Source organism: Gossypium hirsutum, chromosome D06 (assembly GCF_007990345.1).
Source record: "Gossypium hirsutum isolate 1008001.06 chromosome D06, Gossypium_hirsutum_v2.1, whole genome shotgun sequence".
In the NCBI taxonomy this organism is placed as follows: Eukaryota; Viridiplantae; Streptophyta; class Magnoliopsida; order Malvales; family Malvaceae; genus Gossypium; species Gossypium hirsutum.
Genome location: NC_053442.1, coordinates 1,710,924 through 1,725,194, shown reverse-complemented (window position 1 = coordinate 1,725,194; position 14,271 = coordinate 1,710,924). Strand labels below are relative to the sequence as shown.

General features: G+C 31.7%; 1 protein-coding gene across 1 annotated transcript; it reads left to right on the top strand.

Annotated features, from left to right (window-relative positions):
• The first annotated feature begins 595 nt into the window (after positions 1-595).
• Positions 596-1,289, top strand: LOC107921954 (calmodulin-like protein 5). The gene has a single exon (XM_016851749.2). It carries the CDS (start codon positions 693-695, stop codon positions 999-1,001), a length of 309 nt encoding a protein of 102 aa, XP_016707238.1. The 5' UTR covers positions 596-692; the 3' UTR covers positions 1,002-1,289.
• The last annotated feature ends 12,982 nt before the right edge of the window (positions 1,290-14,271 follow it).

Sequence of the window (14,271 nt, the reverse complement as noted above, 5' to 3'; positions counted from 1 at the left end):
TATTATATTTATAACACATACAAATTAAATCTATAGTAACATGTAAAGTTATAATGTAAACATTAAAAAATTATTAAGTTATCTATATATAAAATTTAATAAATGAAAAATATACAAAAATTTTAAATATTAAATTAAAAATAACATAAATATATATATATTTTTTAAATATGAATGAACTTAAAATATGTTTAGTTTAACTATTTACACATATGGGTAGGCTTGATCAAAATTTTAAACTTATATTTCAAGTTGCGCTTTTACAAACATAATGCAGATTAATATTATGCTTTAGCTCAATTTAAACCTGACCCGACTCAAAAGTTTTTGCAAGTTTGTGGCATACTTTTCTGCTTTGAATTTACTGGTCCATGTTGAAAAATTAATAAAGTTCCTTCAAGATCAGTAAAGGATATGTATGAGTCAAGGGTCTACAAAGGACTAAAGTGATAAATTGAGAATCACTTCAAAAGATTGGCACAACCAGTGTTTATCTATCACCTTTTCCTTCAAGATTCGATCCAAGGGTACAAATGAAAACAACAAAGACATCAAAGGTAGCAACGCAAATCTTATCCTAAATGGAATTAATTAATTCACAAAGCTATCATTAGCAATGCTCCCTATATATATACACTAATCTCATTTACGCCAACTACAGCAAACAAAACTATATTCTCCTCCTACACAAAATGCCTTGCTTCAACCAGTCATCACCTAAGTGTATCCCCAGTGCTTGCCGAAGGAAAACACCAGGCCCTGTGCCGATAATCGAGGCTCAACTGAAAGCTGCATTCAAGAGTTTCGACGTTAACAAAGACGGTCGTCTTAGCAAAGAAGAGTTGAGGGATGCGTTCGCTAGCTTAGGTGCTTATATTCCACGTTGGAGAGCCAGACGAGGGCTTTCTGTAGCTGATGGCAACGGAGATGGATATGTAAGTGATGACGAGTTGGATGATCTTGTTAAATATGCCATGAAATATGGTTATACCATTGGGTAAATGATTAATATTTGATACACTGATTGTGTATAGTTCTATACACATTCAGTTCTTGTAGCTCTAATTTATATAGTGGAAAATAGAAGAGTAGGCTCCTCTGCAGCGTTTGGATGTACATATAATTAAGTCAATATGTAGTAGTTTAATGTATAATAGTAATTTCTCTAAATGTTCCCATAACATGTAGAGGGATGTATTTGCAAGTTTTAGGGCTTCCTCTACTCGTATTAAATCCTTTATTGAGTAGAGCGATGTATTTGTAATTTTTAGGACTCCAGCTTCTCTTCATATATTTCTATCAATAAAGTAAATTATATTATTTGATAGTGTTTTTTATCATTCATACATCTCTACTAATATTAAATATTGTACTTGTTGAATATTGGCAATATCCCACATTAGGAAAAGATAGAAAGGGAGGGGGTTTGGTTTGTTATATATAGAACCCTTCCCCCTTAGGTTTTATCATCCCAAAAAAAATTCTCTTTTGTAATATTTCTAGCGGAAATATTAATTTGGTAGTGTCCGAGGACGTAAGCTAAATTGGTCGAACCTCGTTAAAACTCTGGTATTTTATTTCTTATTTGTTTGCTTATATTTAATAGCTTTATGTTGGTTATATTTATTTAGTTATTATTGCTATAAATATCTAAGTGAGTTCTGTCTAGTTGTTGGGTTTTAAGTGGGACCATTTGTGACCCCTCCAATTTAACTGGGAATTTTCTTAGTATAATTGTTGGCATAATAATTATCTAAATATTTCTGATAATATTGTTATTAATATTATCGTCGCCACTGCAACAATTGGTATCCGAGCCAAGATTTTGTAGTATGCTCTGTGTTTACAGCTTAGTCTGATCTTACACATTAGAATCATTTCCTAAAGCTTGTGGGTATTCCGCATTTGGTGGCTATTAAATAGAAGCTATGGCAAAAATTACAGAAGAAAAACCATCCACATCAACAACCTCCACCTCGTACATTTTGTCGAGGGTTGGAACTGTAAATACAAGATTTGCAGTGGAAATTTTTGATGGAACAGGTCATTTCGGCATGTGGCAAAGTGAGCTTCTAGATGCCCTCTTTCAACAAGGTCTAGATATTTCCATTGAGGAAGAAAAACCAGAAGGGGTTGATGATAAAGAATGGAAGACCATCAACCGATTGGCATGTGGTACAATTCGATCATGTCTTTCCAGAGAACAGAAGTATACATTTAGTAAAGAGACTTCTGCAAGTAAATTGTGGAAAGCATTGGAGGAGAAATTCCTGAAGAAGAACAGTCAAAATAAGTTGCATATGAAGAAAAGACTGTTTCGTTTCAGTTATGTTCCTGGTACCACGATGAACGAGCACATTACCAATTTTAATCAGCTGGTGGCTGATTTGTTGAATTTGGATGTGACTTTTGAAAACGAAGACTTGGCGTTAATGTTGTTGGGGTCGCTTCCAGAGGAGTTTGAGTACCTTGAAAGTACTTTACTTCATGGAAAGTCGGAAGTAACTTTCAATGAAGTAACTGCTGCATTGTATAGCTATGAACTACGCCGAAAGGATAAGTTGAAAGGTTCAAGTGAAGCAGCAGTGGAAGCATTGGTAACAAGAGATCGTCAGGAAAGTCAGTCTAAGGAGAAGAGAAGAAAGTCCAAAGGTCGAGCTGTTGCCAAAGATGAATGTTCCTTTTGCAAAGAAAAAGGACATTGGAAGAAAGATTGTCCAAAATTGAAGAAAAAGGGAAGACTCCGCAAGATGCAAATGTTGCAGAATGCAATAGTGAAGCAGAGTCAGACTTTTCTCTTAGTATGACATCTTCAACATTACATGCAGATGAGTGGATCATGGATTCTAGTTGTTCCTATCATATGTATCCCATTTGGGAATGGTTCTTTGAATTTCAAAAACTAGATGGAGGGGTTGTTTACATGGGTAATGATAACACATGTAAAATAGTCGGGATAGGTTCAATTAAACTGAGGAGTCATGATGGATCTACTAGAATTTTGCGGGATGTACGATATGTCCCAAAGTTGAAGAAAAATCTCATCTCTTTGGGGTCGTTAGAATCTAAAGGCCTAGTTGTGACAATACGAGATGGAGTTCTTAAAGCAACTTCAGGAGCATTGGTGATGTTGAAAGGCATAAGAAAGAACAATCTGTATTACTACCAAGGTAGTACAGTGGTGGGGACAACAGCAGCAGCAATTTCGAGTACCAAGAAGGACGCTGAGGCAACACAGTTGTGGCATATGTGTTTGGGCCATGCTGGTGAAAAATCCTTGCAAACTCTAGCCAAACAAGGATTATTGAAAGGTACAAAGACTTGCAAACTTGAATTTTGCGAGCATTGTGTTCTGAGAAAACAACGAAGGGTGAAATTTGGCACTGGGATTCACAATACTAAAGGTATTCTGGATTATGTGCATTCTGATGTATGGGGACCGTCCAAGACTCCATCACGTGGAGGAAGACGTTATTTTGTCACCTTTATTGATGATTTTTCCAGAAGAGTTTGGGTGTTTCCTATGAAGAACAAAGATGAGGTGCTTGAAGTTTTCCTTAAGTGGAAAACTAAAGTTGAAAATCAGACAGGAAGGAAGATTAAGGTTCTCCGATCAGACAACGGTGGAGAATATAAAAGCGATCTATTCTTGAAGATATGCCAAGATTGTGGCATAGTAAGGCACTTCACCGTAGGTGGAACACCGCAACAGAATGGGGTGGCAGAGCGTATGAATCGAACGCTTGTGGAGAAAGTTCGATGTATGTTATCTAATGCTGGATTAGATAGAAAGTTTTGGGCTGAGGCTGTGACGTACGCTCAACATCTCATCAATCATTTGCCATCATCTGCTATAAATGGCAAGACGCCTTTGGAGAAATGGTATGGAAAACCTGCTACTGATTATGACACCTTGCGTATTTTTGGTTCTATTGCATATTATCATGTGAAAGAATCAAAGTTAGATCCAAGAGCAAAGAAGGCTCTATTCATGGGCTTCAATGCTGGTGTTAAGGGATATCGTTTGTGGTGTCTAGAGGCAAAGAAGACGATAATCAGTAGGGATGTTACCTTTGATGAATCTGCCATGTTGAATAAGGTAAATCCAGAAGGAGTGAGTAGTACTTCGCAGCAGGTGAGGTGTACTCCGCAGCAGGTGGAGTTTGAGCAGAGAGTGGTAATTCCAGCAGAAGGTACCACTAGTGATTCCTCATTGGCAGATGCAGAGTCAGATGAGGAAGAGGTTTCTACCCAAGAACCTCAACAGCAATCAGAGCCAATTGCAGTCAGAAGGCAGAGACGAGAAATTCAGAAACCTGCTCGTTTCACTGACATGGTAGCTTATGCACTTCCAGTTGTTGATAATATTCCATCCACTTACACCGAAGCCATTCAAAGTTTAGAGAATAATAGATGGTTAGGTGCAATGGAAGAGGAAATGCAATCTCTAGAGAAAAACAAGACATGGAAGCTGGCACAACTACCAAAAGGGAAGAAGGCGATTGGTTGCAAATTTGAAGACACTATTGAAGTTTGTGTTATGAGAAGATGTTCGAAGATGTGGAATATCACCAAGGTGGAGATTTGTTGAATATTGGCAATATCCCACATTAGGAAAAGATAGAAAGGGAGGGGGTTTGGTTTGTTATATATAGAACCCTTCCCCCTTAGGTTTTATCATCCCAAAAAAAATTCTCTTTTGTAATATTTCTAGCGGAAATATTAATTTGGTAGTGTCCGAGGACGTAAGCTAAATTGGCCGAACCTCGTTAAAACTCTAGTATTTTATTTCTTATTTGTTTGCTTATATTTAATAGCTTTATGTTGGTTATATTTATTTAGTTATTATTGCTATAAATATCTAAGTGAGTTCTGTCTAGTTGTTGGGTTTTAAGTGGGACCATTTGTGACCACTCCAATTTAACTGGGAATTTTCTTAGTATAATTGTTGGCATAATAATTATCTAAATATTTCTGATAATATTGTTATTAATATTATCGTCGCTTCCGCAACAGTACTGAATTTGGTGTCACGAATCGACTAAGTACCAACTAAGTTGCATAATGATGAATATACCATTACTTTATATAGTAAATTGTATTATTTCAAGGGTGTTTAATGTACAATACTCATTTATCCATATATTCCTATAATATGTAGAAGGATGTATTTGCAAGTTTTAGGGCTTCAACTCTTGCTCATATATCTCTACTAATAAAGTAAATTATATTATTTCGAGAGTGTTTTTTTATCATTCATATATCTCTACTAATATTAAAATTTGTTCTGAATTTGGTGTTACAAGTCGACCGGATATCAACTCAGTTGGATAATGACGAATATATCATTACTTTATAAAATTTATTATATTATTTGGAGAGAAGAAAATAGAAGATTAGGCTCCTCTGCAATGTTTGGATGTATAAGTCAATATGTAGTAGTTTAATGTATTTCAAGTCTTAGGGCATCACTATTGTAACATGCCATTTTTGCCCAGGGTCGAAACCAAATCAAATAAAAAAAAATTAACTGTCTAAATCCTATTACAAAAGAAGCCCAAATGACCCAAAATAAAAGAAAACCCTAACGGCCCAGTGGCCCAAAACACTTAAACATTTTCAGTAAATCAGAAACCCTAGCCCCTTTTCACGCCACAGCCTTGCCACGTTGGCAGGCGTGCCATCTGACACCCCCTCTGCCACCACCGCCGTTGATTTCGCCCTCTGCCACCACCTGCAAAAAAGAGAAAGACGACAAAAAGCAAGAGACGAGGTTAATGAATGAAAACATGAAAAAACAGTAGCAAAATAGAGAAAGAAAAAGAAAAAATTATATGTAAAATCGGCTATAAGAGCCAGACACCATGTATTTTTTTACACACACAAGAGTAATAAAAGAACAGAACTCAAAACTTCAAAAATGTGATTTTTTTCTTTTCTTTTATTTTTCACGAATATATTTTATAAATAAAACATAAATAAATAAAAAGGGGTGGAAAACCTTCCGGGTTCTTCGCGTTTTGCCGCCGTAAGTGGCTGAGGACAGTCATCTCCGATGAAAGATGACATCTTTTGGGCATAGGGGTTTTTGAAACCTAGAAAACCGAAAGGTTCTCTAAGGATTCCGACTATTTTGACGATTTAAAAAAAATAATAACTCCATATCTAGGTTTGGGAGGGTCGAAAGGATAAAGAGGGCTATTTTTTGCGATTTTCAGCCACTGGGAAACAACGGAGCCCGTCGTCGACGACTGGAGGCCGCCGGCCACCGTGGGCCTCGTCGGACCTGATGGCCGGACATGGGAGGGTTGAGGGAAAAATGAGAGAAAGTTGAGGTTTTTTTTTTAAAAAAAGGTAAAAGGATTTTTTTCTAACTTTTTTACTTATATAACCCATGCAATCGGCATCGTTTTGGGATTTCATTTTAGATGCCAAAACAACATCATTTTGACGCGACCCGTGGCCTGACCCAATCCATCCCCTAGGATTAGCATGTTTTCGCCTGGAGGGGATATTTATGCTTTCAGTCCTTCCGCTTTTATGGCTAGTTTCAATTTAGTCCTATTTCTTTTTTCTTTTTTTAAAAATTTTTTTACCCCGCGATGCTGATTTTGTTTTGTTCCAGTCCATCATTAAACGGCGCGTTTTTGGGACTGGAAATAATTTCCCATCTAGTCCCCATCCCTTGGTGCGCATTTTATTTCAGCCCTTCATTCTGCCCTTTCTTTTTATTTTTTTACAATCTATCCTTTAATTTCGACTAAATTGCGGTTTAACCCTTATTTATTTAATTTCAACCCTTTATAGATTTTATATATATTATATTATATTATTTATTATCTTTTACCCTTTTTATACATTTAAAGATTATAATGTTTACATTTTCTTTATTTATGCACTTGTTGACCGTATTATTTTTATTCTTATCATCATTCTTATTACTATTATTTATTTATTTATCCATTTATTTATCTACTTGCTTATTTTTATATATATTTAAAAACAATATTGTTACATTTCTCTATTTGTACATTTTTACTCATTTATTATTATTGTTATTATATTATTTTTTTATCTTATTTTTACTATTTTATCATTTCTTTTATCATTCTCACATTATTTATGTTTATATTCGTCATAAGGCATCTAGTATTTTTATTTCTTTTATTTTTATTACTTTATTTATTTTATACCATGGATTAATATTCTTATTATTGTTATAATTATATTGATATTATCATAGCATTCCCTTATTCATTTATTATATATCATTCTAATATTCTACCCATATAGCCATTTTATAATCACTACATCATGCATTAGTCGCTTTTATAGTATACCCCAAAATAAGATAAATACACATTGTTTAAATGTTACATTCGTTATTGTTTAATGAAGGAAATTTTAAAATTAAGGCAATGTTCTATATTTGGAGATTTAAGAAGTCGTGCCCTAGCTTATGGGGTTCGGCTTTCTCCTTCAACCTAGATAACCGGACATCTCTTTTAAAATTGAAACACATGAGATTTAAATAGTAATTAAATAAAGAGCAAGCTTATTTGCAAGGATTCGAGATGTCATGTCCTAACTTACGGGATGTGACATTTTGTTACCTCGAGATAAGAGAGCCTTTTTATATACGTTTTGATTTATTCAAGCGGTTTTAATTAAGAATAACATCATGCAAAGTGGAGTCGTGTTTTAAACTCTTTTCAAATTTTCAATTTCTCGACACTAAAGACATCAAGTAATTAACTCGGTACCAAATTTAAGCGTAATGAGGGTGCTAATCCTTCCTCGTGCGTAACCGACTCTCGAACCTATTTTTTGAATTTTTGTAAACTGAAAAACAATGTTTTAATAAATCAAACCTCTTATTAAAACGATCAAATTATGAGGTGACCCGATCACACCTCCTAAAAGTAATTGGTGGCGACTCCATTTTTATTTTTTTAAAAATAAAAAGTCGAACTCAAAAAATGGTTTCCACAACTATATAAAGGAGTTAATTACTTACATCTTCTACCTAATGTGTATGTGGCCAAAGCTGTGATGCAATTTTTAATGGCTGAAATATTAATATAATATTTTGTATTCTACCCGTTGAAGAATATAAAATCTTTGGTCAAATTATGATTTCATCCTCGTATTATAATTAATTTGATATTCAATTAATATATTTTAATTTGATATAATTTGATTTTTTACTGTTATTAATATTATGAATTAGTTTAAATCATCAACTCTGTTAAAATTTAATTTTGGATAATGTGAAATTTCTTTCAAATACCCTTAATTCATTGTGCCATTTTAAAAGGTAAAATTCTTCACTAATTTTCCATTAAAAAGCCCCAGTTTCATGATTTGAACTATTTTTTTTATACAATACCTAAAATTACTCATAGCCTCTCTCAACCCTTAAATAAGAGGATAATGCGCTTTAGCGTACTCAAATCTACATCCTCCTGCACTCCAACACCAATCGACTATTTTTTTTTAAATCACACTAGTCTACTTATGAATTTTTTTAACGGTGTTAATGATTACTAGTAAAGTATAACATTAATAACAGTAGTATTTATGCTATATTTAAATAGAAGAATTAAATCTCTAAATTAAGTATAGTATAGGGATGAAAACAGGAATTTGACACAAATATTTTTCCTTTAGGTTTCGCATGATATGACTGGATTCCGATATGATCTACTACAGAATCTTTCTAATTCAGTTTCTATTGGTAGTTTGCAATGTCGAGCAATCTCACTTTGCTAAGATATCAACAACTTAGGTAAAAGTATTATGAAAATCTTTATACTAGGAGTTAGATTATATCTTACTCTTTTTATTAAAAAAATGGTAAATTATATGTTAATTAAAGAGTAAATTGATCTTTTCCGTTACAAATTACATCCGTTTCTAGTATTAAAAACTGACGTGACAAACATAATAAACAGAGAGACACATGACATGCCATGTTTACCTCATGTTGACATATAATAATCAATTTTTAATAGTAAAAATGGACTAAATTTTTAACAGAAAGACCAATTTGCTCTTTGATCTAATATATATGGATTAATCTATCTATTTTTCAGTAAAGAGAGCAAAATAAAATCCGACTCCTAATAAAAAAGCTTCTATGGTACTTTTACCAAACGTGTTAAAATGTTTATTTGATACTATTTTAATCTAAAGCCATCTGAGTCTCATTATTGGCCCATGTAAAGCGGGTTACTTAACATAATAATTAGGGTAAATTACATCTAAGTTCATTAAATTATTAGTAGGTTTACGTTTTGATCATTAAATTTCAAAAAAGTTACAAAATGACCACTGAATTTTTTAAAAATTTTCATTTAAGTCATTAGGTTAATAAATTTCTTTTTTCTTTTTTATATTCAACTAACAAACTCTAAACAACAATTCGAAGATCAATTTAGGTCCTTGAAATAATAAAAAAGAATCCAATATTATTAAATGATATTTATCCTTTTTGAGGTATGATCTTTATCTTTTTTTTTTTAATTTTGCAATTTTTTTTTTGTGAATCACAATAGGAAGGCAAAGTCCTAACAACAAGGTGATTAGCGCGACTCGAACCTAGACCACACTTGGGACAGTGAATACCCTGACCATCAGGCCAATACATGGGGTTCATGATCTTTATCCCTTTAAATAAGCGTAAAATTTGGTTAAAATCAAGTTAATTGAATTAATAAATGTAATGTCATTTGATTAATTTGGTTTCGGTTTAGTTAGCTTAGTTAATATGTTATATTCTCAACTGTATCATGACACGTGACAAGCTGCAAAAACGCTCGAAATTGGGAGGTAACCTGTGAATTCACCATTCTGGGATGACCGGACAACAGAAGGCCTAACCTTCATCAAGAATTTGAGGTTGTTGGCAGTGGCGAAGCCAGGGGAGCTAGCAAGGGCCTTGCCTCCCCTAAAATGGAAAATTTTTCATTTAGGCTCCTTTATAATTTATAAAATTTTAAATTAGTAATGGTAAAATTGCTTTATCCCATCAAGTTGGAATGAATGACAGGATTTGTCTTATCATAGATATCCTTGTCCCATCAAAAACATCTTTCCCACGCATTCCATAATGATGGCTAGATGACAAGACTAACACGTTAACACCATCTTACATGAGACCCTTGACTATAAATACCTTCAAGAAGGAAGAAAATTGTTATTGAGAGATTTGCAATGATTTTGAAATAGGGCATCAACATGCATATTAAAAGTAAATGATAAGTTGTTGGACAAAATCATTGAAAAGAATCATTTCTCAGTTCATTGGTCACTCAAATCAATTATAGATGACATTTTCATACTGAGAGACCAATTTCAATTTCAAGGAATTCAGTTGTCCAAGAAGACGGAGAAACACTTAATTAGATAATACGGACAACAAGGCAAAATCTTGGTAGAAATTTGCGGTCACAATAGCAGGAAGAAACTCACTAATATTATATAGTACCTACCAGTTACTGGTTGTAGTCTTTGTATGATTTTTTTATTGTTAGCTTTTATCTATACTTTATGTTGTATGGGTATAATATATATTTTTTTTTAATAATTTCTTGATACCCTAATTGAATTACAAGGCACTGCAACTTTGACTGTCTTTTTATTTTTGGTCCCTGGAAAAATATGTGTTTAACTACAAAGAGATTGTCTCTCTTAATTTGGTTAAAAAGGAACCTAACAGATTCTCATGTGTTAGTATTATGGTCAGGATGTTCACCGTCCTAAATATGACTTGAGTTTAAGTTGCGCTAGTCACATTGCTATTAGAACTTTATTATTCAAAAAAAAAAAACCCAAAATGCAGGATGCCTTTTCCAACTACATAAAGCGAAATTTATCATCCACATATAAAGTTGAAAATCACATATTTTCCTTTGGACACAATCAATCTAAAGCATATATTCAAATTGCATTGATCTATATACATGTCATCCTACAATAGGTACTGTTCTTTTCCTTTCTTCAAGATTGTTGTAGATTTATATGAATATAATTACATTCCATTCAACACTTGCCAAACTATAATATTCTAACTGCTTTCTTTTTCTTTTTCTCATTTATTCTTCCACCTTTTATACATATAACAACGTTATTGCTCCTTATATCTTGAATGTTGGGTGAGCTTTAATTATAAAAATATATTATTTAATAAATTTAAAAATACATAAAATTATGTGTAATGTATGAGATTTACAAATTAACTAAAAGCTTAAAGCTATTTTTAAAAAACTTTCACATCATCACTTACAACATCAATTTACGCACACTAATAACACTAAAAAAAGTAAAGATCAGGTCATATTAAACTGGAGAGATTAAATTACAAAGTTTAACATGATATGAGGACTAAAATTAAAATTAGACCATTTGTGTATAAATATCAAATAAATCAAAGGGTACTAATCACATTTTTGGGTCATCTCTTTAAATAATTTTGATATTGGAATTAATTAATAAATAAAGTTACACTAGCAATGCTCTCTCTCTCTATATACCCTCGGTTAAGTTAACTATAGCTGCGCAAGGAAATATATATTCTCCTTATTAGAGTTGTTTGATCCAAATTCTTAAAAAATCAAAGATTGGTTTTCATAAATAGACCGTAGTATCTTTAATATAATAACATGTTAACAAGTCTAAAAATTTTCTTCATTGAATTACCAAATCGAATGAGGAAAACAATAAACTAGCAGTCTACAGTAAACACTACCAAGCACCACTCATCTTTATTCTTCACATATGGTCTCAACACTTCCTATTGCAATTTCTTGATACATTGTTAGGCTACTTAAGTTTTAATTTTTAAAAAAATTAATGCATTATTTATGCGAAACTCTTGTCTAATTTAGAATGAGAATGAAGAACCCTAATTAAGTTACCAAGACATTGCAACTTTGACAAGGGTGAAGACAAGGAGGAAGTATCCCCTAAATGGTAAATTAATTATATAGTTTTTTTTTAAAATTTATAAAATTACAAATTAATAAAATGGTAATTTTTTATTTTAAACCTCAAAATTTATTATTCATTACTGGTTTTCTTAAAGCAATATTTTGTCTTCACCCCATACCTTAACACTCTTTTTTCCCTGGAAAAGTATGTGTTTAACTACGGTTAACACATTGGGGCCTAAGCCTTTTTTTAGTTCAAGTTAGTCCCTAATATTTTCTTAAAATCTTAAAATTCAAATCTTAATACGAGAACAATTGTCAATTTCAAACATTAACTTGAACCAAAACAATTTCAAACCCCAACATAAAACTTATTACTAAACACAAACCCCAAATATCATCCCATATGAAGTTGAAAACTACTGATTTTTCTTTGGACACAATCAATCTAAAGCATATATTCAAATTGCATTGATCTGTATACATGGCATCCTACAATAGGTACTATCGGGATTCTTTTTTTCAAGAATTTTTTTACATTTATATGAATATTAATACATACCATTCACCACTTGCCAAACTATAATATTCTAACTGTTTTCTTTTTCATTTTTCCGATATGATAAAATATACGTGATAATATATTTGCTACATAAAATTTTGAAAATAATAAAATTTAATTTAATAATTTGAATGGTTATCGTTTGAGCTAGGATTGAAATTTTAAATTTTAAAAAATATAAAAACTAAAAATCATCAAATTATGCATACTACCCGAAATTGATAACAAAATTTGATTTATTTTGTATGAAAAAAATTATCATATATTAACTAAAATTTACTTGGAACAGTGGCCTGAGCTTCTATCAAGTACACTTAGTGTATATACATATACACGACATAAAATATCTTCATCCAAAAACAAAATTCAAATTAAAGAGAAAGATTCAAAAATTGTACTTTACTTTAACCAACTAAACCACCGAATCCAACAAAATTTGACAATATCCATTTACAATGAATAATTCACTCAATTTTCATATGAGAATAAGGCTAATTAAAAGGTGTTAAATTAGGACAAAAGGGAATTTCATGTGAAGGTATGATGGTTAAAGGTGTTCATCGTCTCAAGTGTGGTTTAGGTTCAAGTAGCGCTAGTCCCGTTTGTTGTTTGGATTTTACTCTGTTATTATAATTCACTAATTCACCAAAAAAATAGCACAAAAGGAAATCATTTTCCTTTCTTTTCTTTTTCCACTTTTTTAAAAGTTAAATTTTTGCTAAAATGGGTGGGGAAATTCATTATTCTTTTGGAATAAAGAAGCTGATTAAATTTACAAAATATATATATACACACACAAAAAAAATTGCTTAATCCAATTTATGCCGTGTTATTTGCTAGAGCTTTTCAATTCATATAATAATAATGAGGGAAAAATCTTAAAATTACATATGAAATTTGTAATTTGGTGTGATTATACATGTAAATTTTTTATCACGGTTCAAATGTATACATAAAACATTAATTTTGAATCAGTTATATTCATTTAAAGAAATAAATACATTAATTTATTTTTATATTGGATAAATATAAATATTTGTGTATGCAGTATATAAACATAAAATAACGTTATATCGGTAATTTTAATAATAATTTGTGAGAATTAGATCAAATTAGATTTTCGTGCATAAAATCAAAACTCTTATATAAAAGTATAAATTAAATTAAATTAAATTTCATGTATAATTTTAGTGCTAACAAGTGCAATCAATTAAGCTTAATTTTACAATTTTGTTTTCAACAAACACTTTTATCTCAAAAGTTTCCGTAGGTTTTCGGTTTGCTCTTTTACTTTTCAATCAAACACTTCTATCTTAAAAGTTATCTCAAAATTCCTTCAACATTAGTATAGAATATATCAATGTAGGATCTAAAGGGCTAAAAGTTTTGGCGAATCTACTCAAAAGATTTCACAATGAATGTTTACGTATTGCTTTTCTTAAAAAATTAATGATCAAAAGTAAATCTTTTTAACACAAAATTTTTAACTTTGACCACACTATCTTAGTTTTTGTTTTGTCTACACTATCATGGTTTGTGTTTTGTTTATTCTGTTTTCCATTAAAGTAACGGAAATTTTAGTTTTAGTTTATAATCATATTTTGGCGTATATATGAGATTTTCAAGTTAAGGGTGTTGCTAGATCTATTGAAAACCATTCTTGAGGGACCGGAAAAATCTGATTTGTCATCCTTCTATTGGAAAAGGATAGGAATGATGTGGAATCACAGTTTCATACAATCTATTCTCGCTTATTATGATAGAGCACAATGATGGTGT